The sequence below is a fragment of the Typopeltis vanoorti genome, chromosome 5 (assembly GCF_054136105.1).
Source record: "Typopeltis vanoorti isolate ZY-2024b chromosome 5, IOZ_Tvanoo_1.0, whole genome shotgun sequence".
Classification (NCBI taxonomy): domain Eukaryota; kingdom Metazoa; phylum Arthropoda; class Arachnida; order Uropygi; family Thelyphonidae; genus Typopeltis; species Typopeltis vanoorti.
Window position 1 is genome coordinate 55480298 of NC_143553.1, and position 25789 is coordinate 55506086.

Genomic DNA, 25789 nt, shown 5'->3' on the forward strand with positions numbered 1-25789 from the left:
TTCCACAGCTCATCATAGAGTACACTGTGGAAACCTGTTCTACTCTTTACAGATGAGTCATTTTAGTCTTTCCTCCGATTCTAGACAATATTTGATCTAGCATGAAAATGGTACTGCTTACCATCGCAAGAATGTTCTTGAAAAGGCATTCAGCATAATGTCATTATTAAGTTGTTACTTCTTAACAAATGATTTCAGAATATAGAAAACTTGACTTGTCTTCCCCAAATCCCCAATTCAATTACAATGAACAAATGAAATGTTTTGGAGTAGCAAATCAAACCTAGTCCAACATGACAATAAATGAGGGAAGAAATGTCAAAAAAGACATTTCTTTCCTTCTTCTGAGTGTAATAACAGTATATTCAATGACAGTATATGTTAGTAGAGAAATTGACTTACTCTGTTGCTCTCGTCCAGTACCCCTATCCCTTGCAGAGACATGAACTATACCATTAGCATCAATATCAAAAGTCACTTCAATCTGGGGAACTCCCCTAGGAGCAGGAGGAATACCAACCTGGAAATGAATATCATTTTACATACTTTAAAAAATTTCACAAAATTCGTTCAAAAATGCAAGTAGGTTTGAGTAAACATACACATCATTTAGAAACAGAAACAAATACTTATCACTCTCAGTCCAAAATGGATCTGGCTAAAGGGGAATAGAAAGACAGAGAGAGGCTGTACAATGAAAAACAATTCATTCGAATTTGAGAAATGAATGAAAATCATTTCGCAGCTAACAAGATGGCATTAAAATACACATACTGGTATTTTGCTATAAAACTTAAAATTACAGTAAAACCTGTTCTATTGTGGTCAGTGTAAACCTCCCATATAATATTACTCAAAGCTTAAGGGATAGTAAATTTACTTAAATTGAATTTGAATTATATACTATCCACAAAGGTTTTCATTTTAGATATTCACCAGCGATGCAAGACAATGATTTTTGCTGAAATTTAAAAGCAAAAATGATCAGACATAATTTGTTAAAATCAACAATAGCTAAATAAAGAGGCCAAAATACACAGTTTTTTGCTTTGTTTTCATTATGTAAGTGATGCATGTAATAAATTGTATATGCTGGATTTTTGAATTATATCTTTGGGATATTAAATCACATCATAATAAACAAATATAGTAGTTTCTCATGGACCAGATAAACCACTAATTCTGCTTTAGAGACAGAACGATGTTGTCTTGTTACTTCATTCTTCCAAAACAAAATCATAGTTATTGGTCATTTATATATAATGTAGAAAAAAATTCTGCTTATTTAACTCTTTGACATTATATCTCCTCAGCCTCATATATGATTACATTTTGTTGATGATATATATACAGCCTGGTCCCACTCTGCATTAGAAATACAATACTTTAGTTCCTAGAGAAAATGAATTCCTTGTACTTCTATTTCAAGTTCACTTGAACATGAATCCAATAACCAACTACGCTTTTTGGGCACCTTAATAGTTCATAATCCCACAGGTCATGTTGAATTTACAGTTTGTTGAAAGCCAACCTTTACTGGCAGATATGTTCACTCATCCTTCCACCATTCATCACAGAAGATGAGTATTATTAGAGTCTTGTACATAGAACTTATATGATCTGCTCTTCTAATCCTTCTTTGTTAGATGAAATGAATAAAATTCAAAGCAATCTGATGTGGAATGGATACAACAAAACTACCATTCAAGAAATTATTGATTATTATCCTTCTACCATACTACAATCCCATGTGAAAAGAATTTCAATACTTTATCTTAAAGGAATCCCAAAACAAACAGCATGAATATTTTGTAAATTCAATTAATACACTTCCTTCAAATCAGTTCAGAAACTGGCTTTATTCCTACCATCTTTGTACAAAGGATATGCTACGGCCCATGTTATTCTTTACTATTTGGGGGCAAATTGGCCATTCTACCTTGATTAGAATATAGAATATCAAGTCTATATTACATTTTTGAAATCCGACTAGTCTGGCTTTGCATATCATGCTATTGATACTAGGCACAGAGTTCTCTGGAACCAGACAAAACTTTTTCATTCGAGCAAATTCAAATTTGATTCTTTTCCTTGAAACGTGTGAAGCAGTACAAAATCATCTGAACCTCAACTGATCAGACTGCATGCCAATATCCAAATTTTGGAAAGTGATCACTATTATTAGTTCCTAATTTTTTTTTAATTATTAATTATTTAAAATTATTTTTTATCTATGCAACTTTCTACAATTGATCCTTTGAACTCTAACAATGTGATTTATGACTCATTATTGGATTCATATTTTGAATGTAGTCCATGTAAAGTTGGATGAAATATATTGGAGTTTATGAATAAAATTCTATATACTTTCTGTTACATTTGGAAGCCACAAAAGTTATTTAATTTTAGGATAACAAAGTGGATAGCTAGTGTACTATTTCACATAAGAAAAAAAAAAAAAAAAAGTTTTGCAGGGATTTTTATTCATGTATCTTAGCAAATATCAATTTCAGTATGAATAAATATCAATTTCAATATACAAATATAATTTTTAAACAATATTTAAAAATATACACAAAAACTATAAGGTGTTTATATTAGTTACATTAACTAGCAAACTAACATAACTGGGTACTATGCCCTGACAGCTTTCTTTTTATGCTTAATAACAGCTTTATTTAAGTCAAAAATAGTAAGTTATGATTCAAGAATTCTTAAGGAAGACTAGCAATCTAAATGTATATTTTCCGTTATGATCGCCAAAACATATTAATCTCTTTTTATTCCAAAGTGAACACAGTATCTTTTGAGTAATTGTGTTTTTGTTTTTAAACTGTGCATGCATATTCAACATCTGATCTTTGTGGAATGAGTTTTTTTTTTTTTTTTTTTAAATTAACAGGAACTGTACATTTTCAAAATTAAAGAATGCATAGAAAAATACAAAAGGATGAATTTCTGGAAAATAAATAAATAAATAAAAAAATATATGAATCTACACTTCAAGTAAAGCTTTTAGATTGCTGAACTTCTTACCATGTCTTTAAAACTTAATTTACTCTAAAAAACAAAGCAAAAGCTCTTTGTATGTTGGCATTCCTGTGCAGTGTTTAAACGATAATCAGAACAGAAAAGTAACATTCCCAATAAAAAAATAAAAAAAAACAGGAATGTCAAAATATTTAAAAAAATAATAAGTTATTTAAATTACAAACATTCTACAGTTATAAATAAATACTTATGAAAAATTTATTGGTATTGATTGCATTTCCATGTTTTTTGGAGAACAATTTCCGAAGAAAGAATTCAGAATTAACATAACTATGTATTGCAAACTGAATTCATACAGCCCTAGAGCAGTTTGCATTAATTCTAGTAACAGTTCTCTTTTTTCTTCTGGTCTCAATCTTTATAGAAAATAGTGCAATTTTTAATTAACATTAGCAACATTTTGGAAAAGTGTTTAACAGGATACCAAATGGAAACTTTTGTGCAAACTGAAACAAATAATAGACATGAAACTGGTAATATGGATACAAGGGTAGCTAATGAACAGTTACCAAAAACTAGTATATGAAGGAGCAGATCCAAGAAAAAACAGTGTGCTGCAAAGGTTCTGTGCCTAGACCATTACCGTTTAACTTATACATAAATGACATAGAAATAATTTGAAGGGAAATATTCAGTTGTATATTGACATAAAATTGATAACATAATAGTCAATCTAGGCAATGTGTACAGAGTTTATGCTGTGTTATGTAAATACAGTGGTCTCAAACTGGCAGCCCGTGGGCCGCATCTGGCCCCCAAAGCAATTTTACATGGCTCGCGAATGCATTTCAATTATATATTTGTTGTAAATACAGTGGTTATAGTTTTAGAGACATAGAGATATGGACTGAGCTTATGTGCACATAAGCTCAGTCTATATCTACAATTTACAATCAGTAAATTTACTTCGCCAGCCGACAGTTGATGGCGCTTCAGTATTCTGGTGTTTCCGATGCACAGCTGCGCAGTTCATATTGCAATATAGATGGAGACAAACTAAAGTACTGTTTATGTGTGCTTGTTGTTAGATCTACATTATATCAATACCTATCATTTAGAATTGTGCATAACTTTTGAGTGTTGCTTTCATACGAAAATTCATCTTGTTGAATTAAAGTTGTAAATAAAATTATAATAGTGATTTTAATTAAGAGATTAAACTGCAAGCCACGTCTTTAACAAAGAGTAAAAGAAAAGTGGATGAAGAAGGACGTGTTTTTCAAGATAAATGGGAAATTATGTTATTTGTGGTGTTGTGTGCAATAAAATTGTATGTTTTATTTGTAATAAGGGAATATCAGTTCCAAAAGAATACAATTTGTGTCGCCATACGAAACGAATCACAAAGAAAAATTTGAAATGTTGGAAGGCAAATTGAGGGAAGAAAAGTTACAGTTTCTGAAATTTGGCTTACAACAACAACAAATTTTTTTTACTGAAGCAAATAAATCCAGCGAAGCAAGAGTTCATGCAAGTTTTGCTCTCACACACATCATTGCAAAACGATCAAAACCATTTACTAATACCTTAAAGATTGTTTGATTAAGTCTGCTGAACTTCTTTGTCCCGATAAACAACAATTATTTAAAAATATTAGTTTGTCAGCCACCACGGTAGCGGAATGTATTAACGAAATCGCTAGTGCTTTACGATATCAGTTAAAAGAAAAAAGTATAGATTTTGCAGCATTCTCAATAGCAGTTGATGAGAGTACTGACATCACAGATATAGCACAACTTGCCATTTTCGTACGAGGTGTTACTGATGAATTTAAAGTAATTGAGGAATTATTGGAAATAATTCCTATGAAAGGAAAAACTGGTGCATGGGATATTTTTTCTGAAATAAAAACTGTAATAGATAAATATAAATTAAGTTGGAATAAAATGGTCGGATTTTCAAGTGATGGTGCAGCTGCTATGGTTGGTAAAAAAAATGGAGTAGGTAAAATTAAGAAATATGGTGAAAGAAGAAAAATTTCAGAATAAATTTTGCACTATACGTTGCATTATTCATCAAGAAACACTTTGTGCCAAAAGTTTGCAGATGGATAATGTTATGGAAACAGTAAACTTTATCCGTGGACGAGCTCCAAATCATCGAGAATTAATTGCATTGCTTGAAGAAATTGAAAGTGAGTACGGAGAAATGATTTATTATAATGAGGTGAGGTGGTTAAGGAGCTGTATTAAAACGTTTTTTTGATTTAATAAATGAAATCAAAATTTTCATGACACAAAAAAATAAAACCATCGACAAGCTACGTAATGATACATGGATAACAGATTTAGCATTTCTTGTTGACTTAACTGGCCATTTAAATATTCTCAATAAAGAGCTGCAAGAAAAGAATAAACTTATCACTGACATGTATGCTTGTATTAAAGCTTTTAAAGTTAAATTGCAATTATGGAAAACACAACTGGAATCAAAAAATTTCGTACATTTCCTACATCTTAAATCCTGCCCTATTATTTCAAATGAAAAATCTCAAGAATATGCAAGAAAAATAGCATTATTACAACAAGAATTTGAAGAAAAATTTAAAGATTTTAATGATTTGGAGTCCGATTTTACATTATTTTCATTACCATTAAAAACGAATGTGAATAATGCACTAGAAAATCTACAAATGGAGCTAATTAATTTACAGTGTGATATAAACCTTATTCACATTCAAATCATATTCAAAAAAAATTCTGGCCTGCCAGCTGCTTTCACATTGTGCATTCGGCCCGCATGCAATTTGAGTTTAAGACTACTGTGTAAATAGTTGGGGAGTGTGGGAAAAAGAAAATGGATGTCAGTTTCATGCAAAAAAGATCAAAATGCATTTTGTGATAAAAATATTATAAGTTGTGTACCCCAATGACAATGCTGTACTCCAGGTAATTGATGAAATTGGATATTTGGACTTGTTGGCAGATGCAGAGTTCAAGTTCAGGACATTTTTGTGGCCAAGTAGGATAGGAATACTTGGTTATGAAGAACACTAACAAGCAGAGATAAGGAAGTTTATCATTCCTCTTTATAAGATCTTGATATGGCTGCATCTGGATCACTGTGAGTAGGCATGATTACCTGGGTTTCTTGGAGACGAGGAAGTGGTAAAGAGATCCAGAGGTGAGTGACCAAGATGGTGACAACAAATGTCCCTATGATGACAGATTGAAGGTTTGTGCATTTCAAAAATCAGTTGGGTGAAAGAGAGGTTATGATAGGGATTTTATAGAACAGATGATGAAATATTGCAGTGCTTAGGGAGAAGCAATGTTCCCTCTAAGCTGTGCGCATGTGCACGCACACACATTTTACAACTAGCGCACAAAGCAAAAAATATGCGCACACTAGATTTTTAAGATGAAATTAAAATTTATTAAAAGAAGTTCCACCTAAACATCAACCTATAAATTCTTTAAAAAATATGGTAACTCGGCAACGCTCAAGTCTATAACCTCACATTTTTTATTGCATTCTAGAAGTTGCACAAAACTTATATAAATTATTAACAGTAATCCTATTTGAGGCTAGCGATTTGATGCCAAAGTGAAAGGGGTGTGGCTTAAATGTGTAATTTTTAAGTAGCATATAGAATGGTGCGCGGTTTGTTTGCATCTCAAGCCTGACTCATGGAAAATTCCCAAACGTGATTGGCTGATCAAATTAGTTCAAGATCATGATGAATTAAAACAATGGTTTCATAATTTTAATAAAAATAATTAAATACTTTTAAAAACTTGAATTAGAGTACAATTAAAAATATTGTAACATTTCAAAATTCTCTAATTTTTAAAAGGAATTTTAAAATAGTAGACTAAATAATAACATTCGTGTACATGCATTGAGACACAACCAAGTTAATTAAATCTAGCCTCTAGGCATATCTTTTAGCTCTTATGTTGCCCTCGACAATGTTTAGTGTTGGTTCAGCTTTTGCCTTGCCAAGTTATTCAGTAAATAGCGTACATTTGTAAATTTATAAAAACAATAAAAGACATTCTTCAAATAACAAAATTGCAAAAAAACTGATGCACCATGTCAAATTCAAAAGAAGCAAAAGGTGTGAAGCAAAAACAAACTGCTAGCTGCTTTAAAAGTGAATGGCTGGATGAAATAGTAAAAATTGCTATGCCAAAAGCTCATGAGTTGATAAACATTCAGCTGCATGAAATATTTATGTATGATGTTACAATTGGTGTTGTTTGTATTTATTGTCGTAATGCAAAGGTTGCTGGGGATTTTGCTAATGGGAAGAAGTTTGATGTCACTTGGAAGTTGGACTTTTTGAAATGCCATTTGACAAGTAAAATACATGTACACAAACTTAGGCAACAAAATTGTTGATTGCTAGCTACAGGAGTACTGCGTATGCTACGTGAAAGTTCAGGTGACCGAGAGAGAAAACGATCAAACCCAGAGCAGATTAAAGTTCTTATTGACAGTGTCTTATTAGTTGTTAAGATGAATAACTCTTTACTTTCAGTTCAACATATTAATGAACATATGGAAAAGTATGTTCAACTCCCAGACAGCTGGCAAAGCAAAAATTATCCATTTGAATTTCTGAAAACAATCAATTTAATTGTTGAAAATGACATGTTTGAGCAAATTGTAACTGCAAATTTCTACACCTTAACCATTGATGAAAGCACTGATATAACAGTTAACAAATGCCTCATTCTCTATTTTAAGTTTAGACCTAAAGATTGTAATGAATATAAAACATATTTTGGCAGAATAATTCAGTTGCAGGCATGTGATGCCTCCTCCATTGTGTTAGCTATTAAACAGTTTTATCAAGAAAAGAAACTTGATCTCCAAAAAATGGTGATGTTTACCTCTGATGGAGCCACAGTGATGCTGGGAAAAGTTAATGGTGTCACTGCAAAAATTAAATAAGAAGTTCCACATCTTGTCCAGCAACACTGTAGCTCACAGTGAGGATCTGGGGATCTGTGAAACGTGGAAGGAAATTAAACTAATCAGAGATATTGATACATTAATGAGAACAGTGTACACACTCTTTTCTCGTTCCACAGTGAAAAAGAGATGAATTTAAAGAAATTGTCGAGGTGTCTGAAAATGAAGCTATTGCCTTCAGACCACTCAATGAAGTGCAGACATTTTGCATTACAGGCAATAATAAGAAACTATGAGGGACTGATCACATATTTTGAAAAAGACAAATCAAATGATCCCGTGGTTAATTATTGTCACAATAAATTAACTAACGTGACATTCAAAGTAGCTGTTAATGTTTTAAGTGATGTTTTGGAAGAAATGGCTTCCCTGTGCAAAATCTTACAAAAGAGTAACCTTACACCACTAGACAGTCATCATTTTGCCAGAGGGAAGATTAACAAAATCAGGAATCAGTATTTAGAAGGTTGACGCTTGCTGGAGTGACAGAGTAAATGCTTTACTTAAACAAGAAGAGACTGAACTAGTAGATACTAGGCCCCTGTTAAATTTTATAAATTGTTTATGTGCACATTTAAAGGACAGATTCCCTGAGAATGAGATACAAAAATGGTCAGTGTTTGATATCTCTCTATTTCACATTGTGATTTCTCATTTGGTAGCGAACATGTTAATGCTCTTTGTCTTAAATATCATGATTTTCTGGATGATACTACAGAAATGATTAGTCAGTTTAATGATTTCAAATTTTCTGTACAAGAAAAAATTAAATGCAAAATGATATCAAATTTTACACAAATGGTTGTATTTGCTCTTCAAAATGAGCAGTTTTGTGATTTGGCAAAGTTGATGGATATTGGAAGAACCTTCCTTGCATCTAGTGCAGACTGTGAGCGAGGTTTTAGTCTAATGAATCAAATAAAAAACCAACTTAGAAACTGTTTAGGAGAATGTCATTTGGATATGCTAATGAGAGTGAAAAGTTACCAATTATATCGAAATTCAATTAATTTAGATAGTGTGTATAAAGAGTGGGTGAATGCAAAAGACAGAAGAAAGAAAAAATAAAGAGATAGAAGCTAGAACTAAACAAGATGAAAATTAGTAACAGACTTATTATGAATGTTTAACAAGGTGAGAATTAGTAATGGGAATATTTTATTATGTATGTTTAGAGTTATTTGCAAAGTTAGAAAACTTAATTAAAGGCAATCAGTCACTAGTGTTATTTTTTTTTTTTTTACTTTATTTCTTACTTCTAATCAGATCAATATTAAATACATATAAAATATTTATGTTAGCTCTGTGATTGATGTCACACAACTTACTTGGTGATGGTAATAATACACACACTTAGAATCCTATCTAGTACAGTCGGTATCGTGTTGGCCTTGCATGCGTGAAGTCTCCGGATCGAGTCCTGCCCAAGGCTTGTGAATTGTGATTTCCGACTGTTTACTGGGGAGGCTACTGCTGTGTGCGGGAACATGGCGGGGAGTTGGGGTGACCTGGCTGATGTCCCATTGACACCAGAAGGTAAAGAGAGAACTAAAATCTCTTAACTTTTTTGCTTAAATGATCAGTATGGTGACTCGTATGGATGCGCACATACTTTTCAAAAGGAGGCAAATTTTGCACACATGCAAATTTCTGTGCACACTCACAGCAAAAAATTAGAGGAAACATTTAGGAGAAGCATAAGAAAAAAAAGTCATCCCTAGAAATTAAGTAACAGAGTAATTAGCTAGGGTGTGAAGACTAGACTTTTGCTTTGAGAGTGATAAATGAGTGGAATGCTAGAGCATTTGTGAGTGCTTTGTTTGTCAAAGAGTTCAAGGAGATCTATGACAGATTCTGTGTGGACAGTTCAATTTGCATAAGTTTTGGATTCCATGGTGGTGCTCATGTAATAATAATGTATAAATAAAAACTGTACAAGGTACATGGGTTAGTTATTGTATGCCATGAATGCTGCACCTATACCTTGCAAGCAATGTAAACACACACACACACACACACACACACACACACACACACACACAGCCTGGAAAGAAGTCAACGAACACCATAATATGAAGAACAAAACAGTCATGGCGCCAACCTTAACAAGATGTAGGAACTCCTTTCACAGCGATGACTGCAGCTATCCTACGATAGCAATCAAAGGGAAATTTCAACCATTCTTCCAAAAGTCCTGGGCTGTTGTGGAGTGGACATCCGTGACCTCACTTAGTGCTCCAGTTCGTCCTACAAATGTTCAATTGGCTCTGTGGAGGTCAGTCAAATGGGTGATGCTAATGTCCATAAAACAGACAGTTACAACAGCAGCTTTATGACACTGTGCCACTGGATTCCCAAAAGAGACAATAGTCAGTTCAATATAACTGTCACCAAGTAGGAAGCATTGCATTATCCAGGATGTTCAGACTTCAATGTTCATGGCACCACAAACAGAGGTCCAAGACCAAACCAGGAAAAACAGGACCATACCATCACAATGCCACCTCTGAATTTCATAGTTGGGGTTACACACTCTGGTAAGAGGCATTCATTGGGCATCCACCACACCCATCCATCTGCTCGGTAGATAGAGTAGCACGAGTCATCACTCCATTACACAGCTTTCCAAGCTTCCACATTCCACTGTCCACTCTTTGCACCACTGAAGACAATGTTGCATGTTGGTTTAGTAATGTGCAGCTTATATATTGTGATCCTATCATGGAAACCTATGTTTGAGCCTCAGTTCTGAATGTTTTTGTGCAGATTCATGTTCTAGTAGATGCCTGGAAGAACTCTACATTCAATGTGTTGGCTGACAAATGGTGGGTTTTACATATTATCCTTCATAGCACCCTATAGTCATCTGATGAGTGTGGTGGGCTATCCGCTGCATGTAGAAATTGCAGTTGATTCCATGTGCTTCCATCTCAGTATGGTATCACTGATTGCTGACTTGGGATGGTCCAACTTGTCAACAACTGGCTGAACAGAAGTCTGCAACACCTCCGTCAAACTCCATAAGTTCCTTTCTCGTAGCCATTTCACCTGCACACAGTTGCACTGACCATATTCCTCCAATTTATACTGGCTACAAACACGTTACATGGCATGATGTGCTTTGTCCATAGATTTCTTTCCATGAAGTGTACGCTACACTAAATAATTGAATTTTTTAGTGCAGTGTCATACTTATGGAGCTTTGGTTCAGACTTTTTGGTAGTCTGTTATAGCCTGTATTTGCTACAGTGAGTCATTATATACACGGCTGACTTCCATGTAAAATGTTGCAAATGCTATAGCAGAATAGTATTTGCTATTGCAAATGCTATTTGCTATAGCAAATCAACACCACATCTAGGGAGCCAGAAGTAATCTTCTGATATTATTTTTGAAGAGAGAGAGATTGTAGTCATTAGGAAATACTTTATGGGAGACTCATCACAGAATTCAGGTAGATGGAAGAAAGAATGAATGGTAACAGTAGGTTCAGTGAGTGGAAATTCAACATAACAGGATATTGAACAGCTATTAATTATATCACTGTAGGTTAAGTAGAAATTGGGAGGGGGACACGATGGATGCCAGTTGTTTTTACTAGTGCCCATGGAAATATCTGTTGAAGCAAGAAAATGCAGAAAGAACTCTGATTTGTGTAAGAGTTAATAGCTGGAAGGTGAAAAGTAATGCATTAGTGAAAAATTTTTTCTGAAGATGAGGATGCAAGGAATAATCCAGTTAAGCTAGGAAAAGCTAATAGCATCAGTCCAAGAAGCAAGATCTGGACTCAATAATTTTTTTTTAAAGTTAAGTATTTTCAAAGGTATGGAAGATAAACTAAAATCTCTCTTTGTGAGTAAAAAAAAAAAAGTCTTAGAAGCAATTCTGTAAAATACAACTATGCAGTTATCACCCTATTAAAATATGGTATGGAAATCATTGCTTAGGACACCAATAGCATATGATCTTGAAGCTTGTATTGTTTGAGAATAGCAAGGTCTATCCTGTGAGTAGGAAAAATGCAAAGTGCTATCACCAACAAGTTGTAGATAGGGCTTGGTTAGTGAGGTATTTTATATATGCGAAGAAGAGGGTGGACAAAAACACATATTTCCAAAGAACACTTGCATTAATAGCAAAATCTCAAAAGATTATTATGCTCTCTACCATAACACAGTGAACAAACCAAGAGAAACTGGCAACTTGTTGAGAAGCCTCAATACCAAACCTTATCAAATGCCTTGTATGTCAACACAAATTCCTTCCAAACTATTCCATAGCATGTTCTAGAAGTGGGTGACATAAGTGAAGAAATCTGCTGTGGATCTTGAATGAAAATCCATATTAGTGGCCACCGATTAGGTGACTTTTCTTGATACTGAAGAAGTTGACCGTTGACTACTTTGTGCATTACTTTACACAATAATGATGTGAGAGCAACAAACCAAGTTTGGTGGGCTTTCTTTCTTTTTTTTTTTTTTTTTTAATTGGTTGTTTATAGGCTTGCTTCTATGCTGTGGAGAAATTGCCACTTTAGTATAACATAGTGCAGATATGATAGCGGATGCTCATTAGTTTATGGACACATTTGTTGAGCATAATTGGTGGGATGCCATTTGGATCACAAACCTTTATGATATCCAGGTTGCCATGATTCTTCTGATACTTCTGGGCAGAAGGCATGTAATCCAATATTCCATAAAGAGGAGGTGATTTATTTGGTTAACTACTCAAGGGGTTGGGATGAATGGAATTATGTTAGGAGGTTAGCTTTATTTTTAGGTGATGCCTGTCATTGAGGTGAGAGGATTAGGAGCAAGCATTAACAGTGTCACATACTTCTTTCAAAATCAGACTTAGCACTGTTAAAGATTATTTTGCAAACGCTGCAGGCTTTAGTGTAAGGCTATGTGTATGAAGCTTGATCCCCCCCCCCCCTCCTGACATCCTGGCACACCTCTTGGAAAACCATGGGTTGGATACTGGGTGGGAATTCTGAACAGAGTAGTAAATGAAACTCCTCATTCCAACCTGGATAATTTCAGTTACATGGTCACAAGTATCAGGATCTTAGGTGATGAATGGCTGAGGAGACTGCATTCCACTAGAGATGAATCTTGCATCAGGTTATGATCTGAGTTTCCAGATGGAGAAGTCACCTCAACAGTGCACCTGGAAGGAGACTTGGTTAAGGAAAGATCAAATGTTGGGTAAGTAATATCAGATATTCTGGTAAGATGTTGTGCCAACTCATGCTCTGAAAAATATCTAGTACTCATCCTTGTCTTAACTGTGCACAACCTCCTACAGATGACCACTGGTTTTCTCCCCACTTCCATGTACTGAAAATTTCTATCAATTAGCATCCTGCAACATGCTGTGAGAAGTTTATAGACCTGTATCACACGAGGCCTATAAACTAGTGTTCACAGTCCTCATAAAAGAACATTCTTTTATGAGGACCAAAATTTTGAGAACCAAGAGACCTGTTTCCAATGGAAGGGTTCATTTTTAACTAATTTTACAGTTGTGGCAGTGTTTGGATAAAGTAAGGAGGGAAGTTTGGATAAAGATTAACATATAGTCTGATCACTGGAGTACACCACTGGCTAGGTAAAAATTGAAAGTTTCACTGCCCTATATACCACTTACAGATCCCTGCATGTCAGTCACCCCCTAAAGTCAACAGGTTTAAAATCTGATTCTCTATTCTCCAAATTTGTACAACAACTTTTCATGTGGTATCTCAAATGCCTTTGCAAATCTCTTACTTTATTCATCCCATAGGAATTATTAGAATGTAGAGCAATTATATAATTGCTCTACATTCTAATAATTCCTATGGGATCTTTCCTGAGCTGAGACTCATATCATACAACTATGGCACTGGCCTAACTGATTCAGCTGAACATTCCTACAGCACATGTGCTGATATCCCATCTGTTCCCTATTGCTGAATTTTTATGCAGGCAGATCTAGAACTTAAAATGAAAGATACCAAGAAGAAATTATATACTTGGTTAAATCCTTTATCCAAACGTAAGCAAACAAAGTTTCTGCCTGAAATATAATCAAGAGCAGGGCAACTCGTATATAGAAGCTAATGACTTCACATCACTTGCCTTAGCATCCCATAATGCAAAACACATATCCTTACGGGTATGTATAATGCTATGCATTATGGGAAGGGTCACTACCCAGACTGGTTTCGATCTTTATTGAGGTCTTGTCAGTGGGAGCCAAACTACCAAAATACTGCATTATTAAAGCAGGCATTTCGAAGCTTCTCATGCACTGCTGATATCCATTTCATTCAGTAAATAATACCATGGAACCAAAGATAGTATTTATTCTCCCGAGTTTGTAATAATTTCCAGCTTGGTAGTTCATCATGTAACTTTTCCTAACTGAAACACCCATATACTTAGCTATATCACAGGTCAGTAATGTCTTATCTTAAGCACTTTGAATTCCAGTTCTTTCACATGCTGCTTGAGAAAGTTGCCTAGACACAGTACAATAAATTATAATTTTTATGAGTTTTTTTTTCCCCTTTGCAAAGTCACCCATGATGATCCTTTAGTACCCATCAGGTAATTTGTATAGGATTTCATCATCATCACCATCCCCCCCAGCTGAAAGTCCAGTGCTACTGATACATGTAGACTAGAAATGATAACATTCGATATCATTAGTAATAGCCTCTCCATCACTACCAACCGATTCCTAAAAATACTACATCCTTTACACTTGATTCTAAGAGTCAGACTTCATTTATGCCAACAATAGTAGGCCACAAATGTATTCATGGTGGATACAGACTCAATCCCTTTGTCCCTGATACTCCTGATATGTGTACAGAAATGAGTTACCTCCTGGTTTTTTCATATACTTATATCTAGTCTACCTGGACCAATGGGGGAACTTTCTCTTTACCACTGCCCAAAATACATACAGACATGCTTTTACTCAACTCCAAACCCAATATATACAAGGCCATCCCTTCACCAGATGTATAACCACACTCACCAACATTTATATCACTATCAAATTTGCATACCTTTGCTGCACTTACACATTCTCACCATCCCACCCATGATGATCTGGTTTTTCTGACTCTGAATTAGGCCCTACCCGATAAATAATTTTCCCAGGCTTCGGATGCCAAATACACTGAAGTGCAACCATCCCTTTGATCCAAGTATTTTCTATTATCAAACTCACCCCAAACATCTAAATAACTCGAACCTATTTCTTCTATACAATCTGTGTAGCCACCAAGAAAGATGGCATCATTGTTAAGGTAGTGGCATTGCAGGAAATCAAAATCAAAGCTAAGAATTTAAAAGAAGTCAATGATTCTCAGAATTGAGGGAACAGCAGAGATGGCAGATATATATAATATGGCAAAGAAATTTTAAGAGAAAGAAGGCCAAAACTAGGTGATTCATGGTTATGCATTCTCTGGCAAGGAATATCAGCCTATACAAAAGGACAAGAGATGGGGAAATAATCCAACAGAGCACAGTTTGAACAGTTAAGATGGAAGCTGGTTGTGTGGCAGTAATTTGAAGTTCAGTCAAAAACAGTAGGTTTGAATGTCTGCAGGTGACGGTGTTTAATTCCACAAATTTTGGTGAAGTGAATTTTTTTTCACCGGAGGTTCTCTGAGTTTAATTTTTTTTTTTAACCATAATGATTGAATTTGCCATGATGGCTGAAGAGGCAAAAGGTAAAAGAGCAGAGAAATATACAGTATGAGGAGATACTCTTGGACATGTTGCCCATATAGAAAACATCCAGTCTCCATCCTATAACATGGCCACAACAGTGTTCTTCATATACCACTACACAGCTTTCTTCCATGCACAATGTGGCAGTATAAATGGCATCAGGATTACGCACCAGCTTGGAAAGCTACCTAAACACTTTCCCATCAGGTTCGGGGAGGAGAGGAGGGGGATAAAACCTTTGCCTGGTAAAACACTCCATCATCTATTAAGTGGCAGATGAGGTATAATAACTCTTAATTTCTTTTTTTAAGGATATTCTAATTTGAGGAACAGTATTTCTCCATCATCTATCTTGGGCCAAATATTTAAATTATAATCCAAATTTGCTTTTTAGCTATTTTTATTATCAACTTGGCTGTTGTTGCTGCTGCATCCACGTCTCTTTATTTAAAACTTCACTTATGCAGTTTTAGCCATTAATTAATTATATGAAGTAATTACTCCATACTTCAAGGATATCTTTTTCTGTCGTTTTCATGTCACCTTTATCATCTGTAACTCCTTTTACAGCATTCTTTTCTCCATTCCTAAGCTTCTTCAACAACCTCCAGAATATCTTACCACTTCTTGATATTTATTTTCTATGTTGTTGCCAAAGCCCTCCCATGACTTTTGTTTAGCTACTTTTACACAATGTTTAGCTTTCTTACATTTGTCTCCATAGTCTCTAAAAGCACAAGCTGACATATTTGCTAGCAACTTTTGATATGCTTTCTTCTTTTCCTTCACTGCCTCTTTAACTTCCTGTGTCCACCATGGAGTTCTGATTTTTCTATCTTTGCAGATAACCTCACCACATGCTTCTCTGGCTGAATCAATCAGGGTTTTCTTTAAGGCTTGCCACCGAATCTCCAAGGTTTGGTTCCTTTTCTGAAACTCTCTCATTTTTTCTTCAATAATCTTTGTGTATTTTAGTCTACAGTTCCCATCTGAGAGCTGCTCAACTTTTATTCACTTTAAAACTTTCTTACATGTTATTCTTTTCAATATGAAATTCAATTTTATCCTGCTCAAGACTAAATAGTGATCGCTTCCAATTTCAAATCCTCTGTACACTCTGGTGTCCTGCACCAGGGAGAAAACATCACTATCAACAACAACATAGTCAATGAGACTTTTCTTATTCCTTGCCTCTTCTCTCCATGTGAATTTGTGCACATTTTTATGTTGGAACATGGTGTTAGTAATAACCAGTCCATGTCCTGAGCAGAAATCCAACAGGTATTTGCCATTATTATTAGCTTTGCTCTTTTCTCCAAATTTTCACAAAATATTTTTGTATGTCTGACAATTATATCCTACTCTGCTATTTAGATCCCCAACAAGTACCAACTTTTCCTTTTTCATTGTGTCATTTGCTTTCTCTAAAGCCTCAAAAAATTCGTAGAACCTTCTGTGGGACCATAGGTTCCCTGGTGAAAACAACAGGGGCCTTGTTTAATCGGGCGACACCCCAGCCAGCATGAAATTTTGTCATGTTGTAGCATCATTTTGTATTTTGGTTTTAGCCAGTAAGAATACAATTTGGTAAATCGGCTAAATCCCAAATTGCCAGCCCATCCTCGTTCATTCAGTATCCAGGTAGATACCCCACAGGGTGCACCACAAGAAGGTGAGGATTGGATATTAGGTCAGAAGCCCTGGTTGGTTCTCTGTATTCCTTTAAAGGCTATATGGAGGTCTCTTCTCAGTTATATAGCTTTGACCCTTAAGCGCCCCCTGATGTAATGACCAGCAATCCTAATTAGATGCAATAAGTGAAACATACAAAATCTATTTATGATATAAAACAAAACAGAACTGGCATTATGTAAATAAAACTGATGATTAACAGTTTTATTTACAAAAGTTTTATTTACAACTCCTCTTCTGAATCTCCCCCCCCCCACCACCACCTTGTAAAAGTAACTAAAAATTTTCACTTATCATGGACAAGCAGGTGGGGGCATATTTTTCAAGCAGTGAATATAAACAATTTTGACATATTTCCCTTTGTGCTCCTGCAAGAAGTGTGAATGAAACAGAGATGGCTCAGGAATTTTTGTAAGGATTATGATATATTTGAGTGAAATCTGTCTGGCCATAACCTAGGAATGACTATCTCTAATACAGAAAATTTTATTAACTTAATACACCTTTTTTGCTACTTGTATATAGGAAATATATATGATTTCTGCATTAATTCAACCTTGGTATCTCTTCTGGGTCTGGCTACCACTGATGAGGCCTCAGTAAAGGTTCAAACTGGTTTGGACACTCTTTCAATAATGCATAGCAATATTCATTATATGGATAGAGACCAGTGGTGAGCTATAAGGGGCTCACTCGAGCCCTTTGTTAAATTTTTCTCAAATTTGCAAGTCCCTTGTTCTTCTTACTTTTTTTATTTTTTCAAAAAAAAAATAATTTTTTTTTGAAATATATTAAGCGAAAAACTTATACGGTAATCTAACAAAGTGATTTTATTAAATAAAATATTATAGTTACTGTTATTACCATTTTACAAATAAGAATTCACTTTTGGTAATCGCATATAAATAAATAGGACTATAAAATAATGCCCCTTGATCGGTACCGCTGATTATCACTTGAAGTATAAAAACAAAAGAGAAATATAATGTACTTCAATATTATTGTGTTTAGATAATATTTATTTATTATTTATAGATTGTTTGTCATAAATACTTCTATCGCAACAAAAGAAATTTATTTTGTCTATAAAAAAAGGGGACTATTTCATATGTGCAATTATAAAAGATTTTATTCTTATTAGGTTTTGATAGTTAAGAAATGTTTTTCTTATGTAAGATAAATTAACACAGATGATCCGTGTGCAAATATTTCATGTTTAGATCATGAAAGATTTGTTTAAAAATTATAGCCTTTACAGGTTGATTGTACCCTCATACTTTTTGATTGGCATTTGTACACAAGCTGTATTAATAAACGTTTTGTGTGAAATAGGGCTTTTTTTTGCTCAACGATGCGAGCCCTTTGTTAAAAATTCCACAGCTCATCACTGATAGCAACTCTTTCTATAATGCATAGCATTATACACCTGAAAGGATGTGCGCTTTGCACTGTGGGATACTATGGCAATTGATGTGAAGTCATTAGCCTCTATATGTGCAAACTTTGTTTGCTAACTTCGATAATGGATAAAACAATATAATTTCTTGGAAAGTTTAATTTAAAGTCTTGTTTGCACCTGGGCATTCTTCCACAACAGAACTGTAATGTAACATGAGTGCTAAGGTGTGAATGTGTCATTTTTTTCTGTTCCACTGATAGCAAGAAGTGCCTGCCACCATCAGTTAAGGAAACATCAAAGCATGTTATATTACATTACATAGCCTAATCTAGTGCAGATGGTTTTTCATAACCAAGAATTATTAAAACCTGGATTACCTTCCAGGTTTTCATAATTCTTGAAGAAGGAACTGTTTGGTTCCTTCTTCCAGTCAGGCTATCAATGTTAAATGAATTCTGAACACAGCATTACACCAACTAAAATGTAACACAAAAGTTACATTACATTACATTATGATATAATTCTTAAACTCGAAAACAATCTAGCTGATTAGTATTTTTTTCATAAAATTCCACTTCAGAAAATTTTTTTTGCATCAATTTTTTATTTTTACTGTGAAATGAAGCAATGTTTCAGTCATACCACATGCATTGTACTGAAAGTTATTTCATCCCAGATATCTTTTAAAAAAAAAATTAAAACAGGGAGGAGTGAAAGTAGTAATTATGAGAACTTGTTCTTATGCCATACACTTCAAGGCCATCTATTAATTTTCTTCTGAAAGTTTTTCCTTTTCAATAATTCAGAACCACCTAATGAAAACTTGTTGGGATTTCTAGGTACTTTATCTGGACATTTTTATGATATATTTGATATAAGAAGTTTGCAAAAGAGTATTACTGTGACATTTAGCTAATTTTATTGTAATAACTTCTGCAGTAATTAAAGTTATAATTACCAAGGAAAACTGTCCAAGAATTTTATTATCTGTAGCCATTTCTCGTTCTCCCTGAAAAACTTTTATTTCTACTTGAGTTTGGCCATCAGCAGCAGTAGAAAATACCTACAGATATACAAAATATAAAATTAATCAAATTATACAAAAACAAGATTTTAAAAGATGAAAACAAAAATTGTGGTAATTCAAACAGAGTAACATTTAATATTTCCTGGGTTACACAAGACAATTACAATAAAAGCTAATGTGCATACTGATAATCTTCAAACAAAATCGACTGGGGTTCTTGCAAACAAGCTCACTAATAACAATAATGACAGTATGCTGATCCTTAATTTTCAGGAGAGCCTTTAGAATTATGAAATTAAAAAATCACCAGGAATCTGCATTTAGAGCCCCCTCCGTAACTATACCCTTTCTTTCTCCCCATCACAACAGTTTCTTGAATAAATATGTGCCTTGAGTAAAGTTATACTCCAATTTTGAAGAAAGAAATAAAAAAAACTCATTTAAATTTTGAAATGCCCTCCTTTTGCCTTCAAACATGCTCCAAGTGTGTGTATGAGGCCACATATTGATGGCAGCATGCACAACATCCAATGGAAATGCTACCACTGCTTGCTCCAAATCCACCTTCGGGCAAGTGATGTTGTTTCTTGCAGGCTACCCTCTGAAGCTCTGACACCAATTTGAAGTCCAACAGATTCAGATTGGGACTCAGGTGGCCAAAACCTCTGCCAATACACTTTGGCAGAGGTCTGACTCTTTTCTCTGAGTCAACGTAACTTGGATACCCTTATACATCATCCCCCACCACCACCACCACCAACATCATCTGGTATATATCCCAGATGACCACTCTGAATCTTGGGTGCTATGGCACATACTGTGCAACCATCTGGAATATACACCCAACTTTTTTGGCAGTTAAATGACTCTTCAATGGTGAAAATCTTCTCATCTGTGAAGAGGGTATCTCTATGCCTGATATGCATACTGCAGGAGAAGTGCCTTTAATTTTATCGCCCTCTTCCACCACATAAGTTACAATGTTAGGAGGTGTCCAGTAGAACAACGATAGGCTCTCACTCCCCAGGTCATCAGTTAGTATATGTAACATCATTCTCTGTAAAACGTTCATCACTCACTCAGGACATCACTTTCTGCATTCTCACAGAATTATGGTGTAGGCATGCCTTCACAGCCCTCACAACCTGTTGTGCCTTAATGAAGTGTGGTCAACCTGTTCTTTGGCAGTCAGATACTACTTCTGTATCATTCTAACAGTTAACAGTCAGATACACAAAAATCCTACTGATCCAGGGTGCTTTTAGCATGTTCAAAATAACAGCACCTGCATTCCAATCTTGTGAAGTGCTATTACAGCTACATGGTTCTCATAATCTTCTGGCTCAGTGTTAACTTTACAGTTAAAGAATTCTCTCTCTCTCTCTACTGATAAACAGATGAATGTTGTCTGTACACAGCACCACTAACAGAACTGGGCTTGCTCAATTCTGTAGGCAGTGTGGGGGTGTGCAGAAGTTATAACAGTATTTATGGTAATACTATGCATACTTCTCTTTGAAGTAGCAGGGTGTGATCAGCATTCCTTCTGCAAATGCTAACAGGTATACTGGGTGAAAACTTAAATCTTCAGATGTATTTGAATGCCACTAGAGCCAGCAGTTTTCTCCTAATACACATATTTTTTGGGGAGGAAAAAACATTCATCGAAAGGTTGTATCAAAATCTTTAATTCTGCTAATGCTTTAAATACCCATGCTTAAAATGACTTATCTGAAATCACATGTCTGCTGCTTTTTCCAATTTCACTTATGTTTCTTGTTCTTTTTTATATCTATTTCTGGCTATAAAAAACAATTCGAAAAAGAAAAATGTTGTTGCTGCTTGCAGTAATCTTCCTGTAGTCTTGCATGCAGGTTTTGGTGACATACTTCTTTCCAGTGGTATTATTTCCAATCTCTTCTGATCCTTCAATTTTTCATTAATGATAAAAAGATTAAATATAAATGCTCAACAGGCATTATGGGTGAACGACATATCACCTTACAGATCAATAGGTTGGAATGTTTCTGATATCATTTTTGTTAAAAAATGATATCAGAAATGATAGCCTGTTCCACAGTTGATCGCTGGAACAGGATTATTTGACCTTAGCCTATCCAGAGGTACTTATATAGAATGGGTGGAATTCACATAAAAAAACTGGCCAAAAACAATGACATATATGAAAGGCATGTAAAAAGGTAACATCTCGGTTGTGGTAGCTCACGTTCCATAACATGCTATTAAACAAAACAGATAATTTTTACATAATTTCTGAACATAGTCTGTTTTGCGTGGTGGACAACTGAGGTATAACTTTTGGATACTCCTCACACAATGCTCAGATCTATAGTTGCTTTGACGAAAACTTAATGGTGGTAACATTCGAGAGTATTCATATTTTCATTACAATAACACCAGCTGCATTTCCTTTATCAAATTTCATCATCGATATTCTATTTTCATGTGATTTTTGTTCTATAACATTTTTAAGGAGGCTTATTTGCATATTTAATTATTTGGGCTGATAACATTCAGCATAATGTTATAAAGTTGCTGATAACATTCAGCATAATGTTATCAGCAACAGCAATTTTTGATGCCTCTTTTAATGTTGAATATTAAATCTAAAGTGTGTAATTTAGGATGAGCAAAGGCAAAATTCTTACTATTCTTTGCTTCTTGATTTAGTAATTATAAGAGAAAAACTCAACTTAAGTAAGAAGCAGAACAGAATGAAGATCAGAATTATAAGTGTTCTTAGGAAAATCAGGAGAGTAACCAGGTGGCTTCAATGGCAGAACTATATTAAAAATATTAGAAAGGAAGGCACAAAAGACAAAAATAGAATAAATGCAGAAAAGCAGTACATGCTCTACTTACAGAGTTATGCAAAATAGATCAGAAAGCTAGAACACAGACAGAAGGTTGAATTCCACATAAATGGAAAAATATTCCTCACAGTATAAAATGAAAAACAAAACTGATTGAGAATTATGGAGAATTTTCACTACTATTGATGTTTCAGATTAGACTTATGCAAGCACTTTATCTTCATATAAAATAAGCTGTGAAAAATTGTTAAAGGGAACACTTAGAAAAAGCAGCTAGGCTCAGACTTCAGGAGCCATCTCTACTAACCAGATGTAACAAGAATCTTGTGTGAGTGTGTGGGGGGGGGGGGTATTTGGAAAAGGGGATATTTAATAGCTTATACTCCTAAGCAAGCATAAGAATGGAAGATTGTACAGAAATTTAAGATTTTTAACCCAGTAAGGTGTACATGGATACTGAATGAATGAGGATGGGCTGACTATTTGGGATTTAGCCGACCAAATTGTATCTTATTGGCTTAAACCACAAATCAAAATGGTGGAATTTCATGCTGGGAAAGGTGTCATCAGGTTAAACAAGGCCTGTGTTATTTTCATTAGGAAACCATCATCAGGAGTGAACAGCGAAAAGTCAGCTACTGGAACGAACTCCAACTCAACATAAGCAGAGATCAAGATTGGTACCATCAACATAAGAAGCATCAATGAAAAAGAAATGGAAGTAGCAGAAGAACTAGATAAGTACGAGGTCAACATAACAGGTGTTATGGAAATTAAGAAGTCAAAAACAGGGGAGATATTTCTAAGCAACAGACACAAGATGTTATATGGGGGGGGGGGGAGTTCCGATAAACGCCTAGAACAAAAATTATTTTATGACTTCTTATATATCCTAAAAGAAAAGATATTTTCTGAAAAAAACATTTCTATTCTAGGTATTTATCTGAATATCCACACCCCTATCATATTCAAAAAACAACAATCAGAGAAAAGAAGAAGTAGCTATAATACATCATCATCAAATTCCTGCCATGTACCCTCAAGGGGTGTACAGGATATGACAGCACTACATGAAAAAATTACATCATTGCTAACTTCCTATCTACAATATTCTTCCAAATCAGTCTGTTACTTGTCAAGACTCCAACATTATCAGATCTTATATTTCTATCGTCTAAGGCACTTTGTACCACATCAATCCACCTATATCTTGGTCTTCCTCTGGGTCATTTTCCTGCCAGCCTGGCAGAGAATACTTGTTTTGCTAATCTTTCCTCGCCCATTCTATTTAAGTGACCATACCACATGAGATTAGCTCTGCTAACGCATTCCTGGATGCTGACAATGTCAAATTCTTTCCTAATATCCTCATTTTTAATATGATATTGCCATTGATGCCATCTGTTCACGCCTCTAATCTTTCTCAGGACTCTCATATCTGCGGTCTCTAGTCTTCGGTCAAGTGTTTTACTTCTGACCCAGCTCTCAGATCCATAAGTTAAAACTGGTTTGAACACTGTCTTGTATACAGCTAATTTAGTGTTCCGACTAATTTCTTTCTTATTCCATATGAATTTATTCAATTCGCTTCCAACCATACCAGCTTTGCTGATTCTGTTGTCTATTTCTATATTTAATTTACCATCTTCAGTAAAAATCGTGCCTAAGTAGCTGAAATGTTTTACTTGTTCCACAGGTTATCCATTCACAACACAGTTGATATTTTCAATGATTCTGCCTATTTTCATTGTCTTTGTCTTTTTATTGCTGACCTTCATACCATATCTATTACAACAGCTATTCAATTTAGTCAGAGAATCTTGCAGACTTGTAGCGGATTTATTTAGAAGTATAACATCATCCGCATAAAGCAAAGAGCTGACATTAACATCTCCAATTTTGATATCAGGTTTAATACCACATTCCTTCATAATGTGATCCATATAGATAATGAATAACAGAGGGGATAATATACATCCTTGTCTCACACCAGATTTAACATTAAACCATCTTCCTGTACTTCCTTCAATTCTAACTGCTGACTTACAACTCAAATAAAGACTAAGTATTGCTTGATATAATGCCCCATTGACACCACATAACTGCAGCATATTGAATAGCTTCTCTCTCTTGGCACTTTGTCATATGCGTTTTCCAAATCGACAAAACTTAAATACAGATCTTTGTTATATTCCCATGCTTTCTCGACTATTTGTCGTAAAGTGAAGATCTGATCCTGACAGCCTCTATTTGGCTTGAATCCAGCTTGTTCTTCACCAAGCTTTTCTTCCACAGTTCTTCTAAATCGTTTCTCAAGTATACTTGCATAGATCTTGCCAGGAACACTCAGTAGGGAAATACCTCTGTAATTCTCACATTCAGTTTTATTTCCCTTTTTATATATGGGTACTATGAGATATCTACTCCAATCATCGGGAATTCGTCCCTCTGTCCAGGCTTACTGAACTATGCAGTGCAGCCACTATAAGACTTTTATGCCACCATACTTCAGCATTTCTGGTTGAATATCATCTACTCCTGCTGCCTTTCCACATTTCAAGCCTTTGATGGCTTTTTCTACTTCAAGTATGTATATGTATTCCTGACTGCATGCCTGGTCAGTGTTATTTACCACTATGCTGTCATCACTGCTTGTTTCATTTAGCAGTTTTTCAAAGTAATTACTCCATACTTCAAGGATATCTTTTTCTCCTGTTTTCATGTCACCTTTATCATCTCTAATTCCTTTTACAGCACTCTTTCCTCCATTCCTAAGCTTCTTCAACAACCTCCAGAATATTTTGCCACCTTCTTGATATTTATTTTCTATATTCTTGCCAAAGTCCTCCCATGACTTTTGTTTAGCTAGTTTTACACACTGTTTAGCTTTCTTACATTTGTCTCTGTATTCTGTAAGAGTAAAAGCTGACTTATTTGCCAGGAACTTTTGATATGCTTTCTTCTTTTCCTTCACTGCCTCTTTAACTTCCTGTGTCCACCAGGGAGTTCTGATTTTTTTATCCTTGCACACAACCTCACCACATGCCTCTCTGGCAGAATCAATCAATGTTTTCTTCAGAGTTTGCCACTAAATCTCCAAGGTTTGATTCCTGTTCTCAAACTCTTTCATTTT

At 34.8% G+C, this 25789-nt stretch overlaps 1 protein-coding gene across 1 annotated transcript in view; it reads right to left on the bottom strand.

The window, feature by feature from the left end:
- Positions 1 to 25789, bottom strand: part of Hsc70-5 (Heat shock protein 70 cognate 5) — a 197603-nt gene that overhangs the window by 38325 nt on the left and 133489 nt on the right. The window contains exons 12-13 of the mRNA XM_090392437.1: positions 19754 to 19858; positions 403 to 520 (exon numbers count right to left, since the gene is read on the bottom strand). Coding sequence (XP_090248563.1) covers positions 403 to 520; positions 19754 to 19858 — 223 coding nt within the window. The remainder of the gene's footprint in view (positions 1 to 402; positions 521 to 19753; positions 19859 to 25789) is intronic.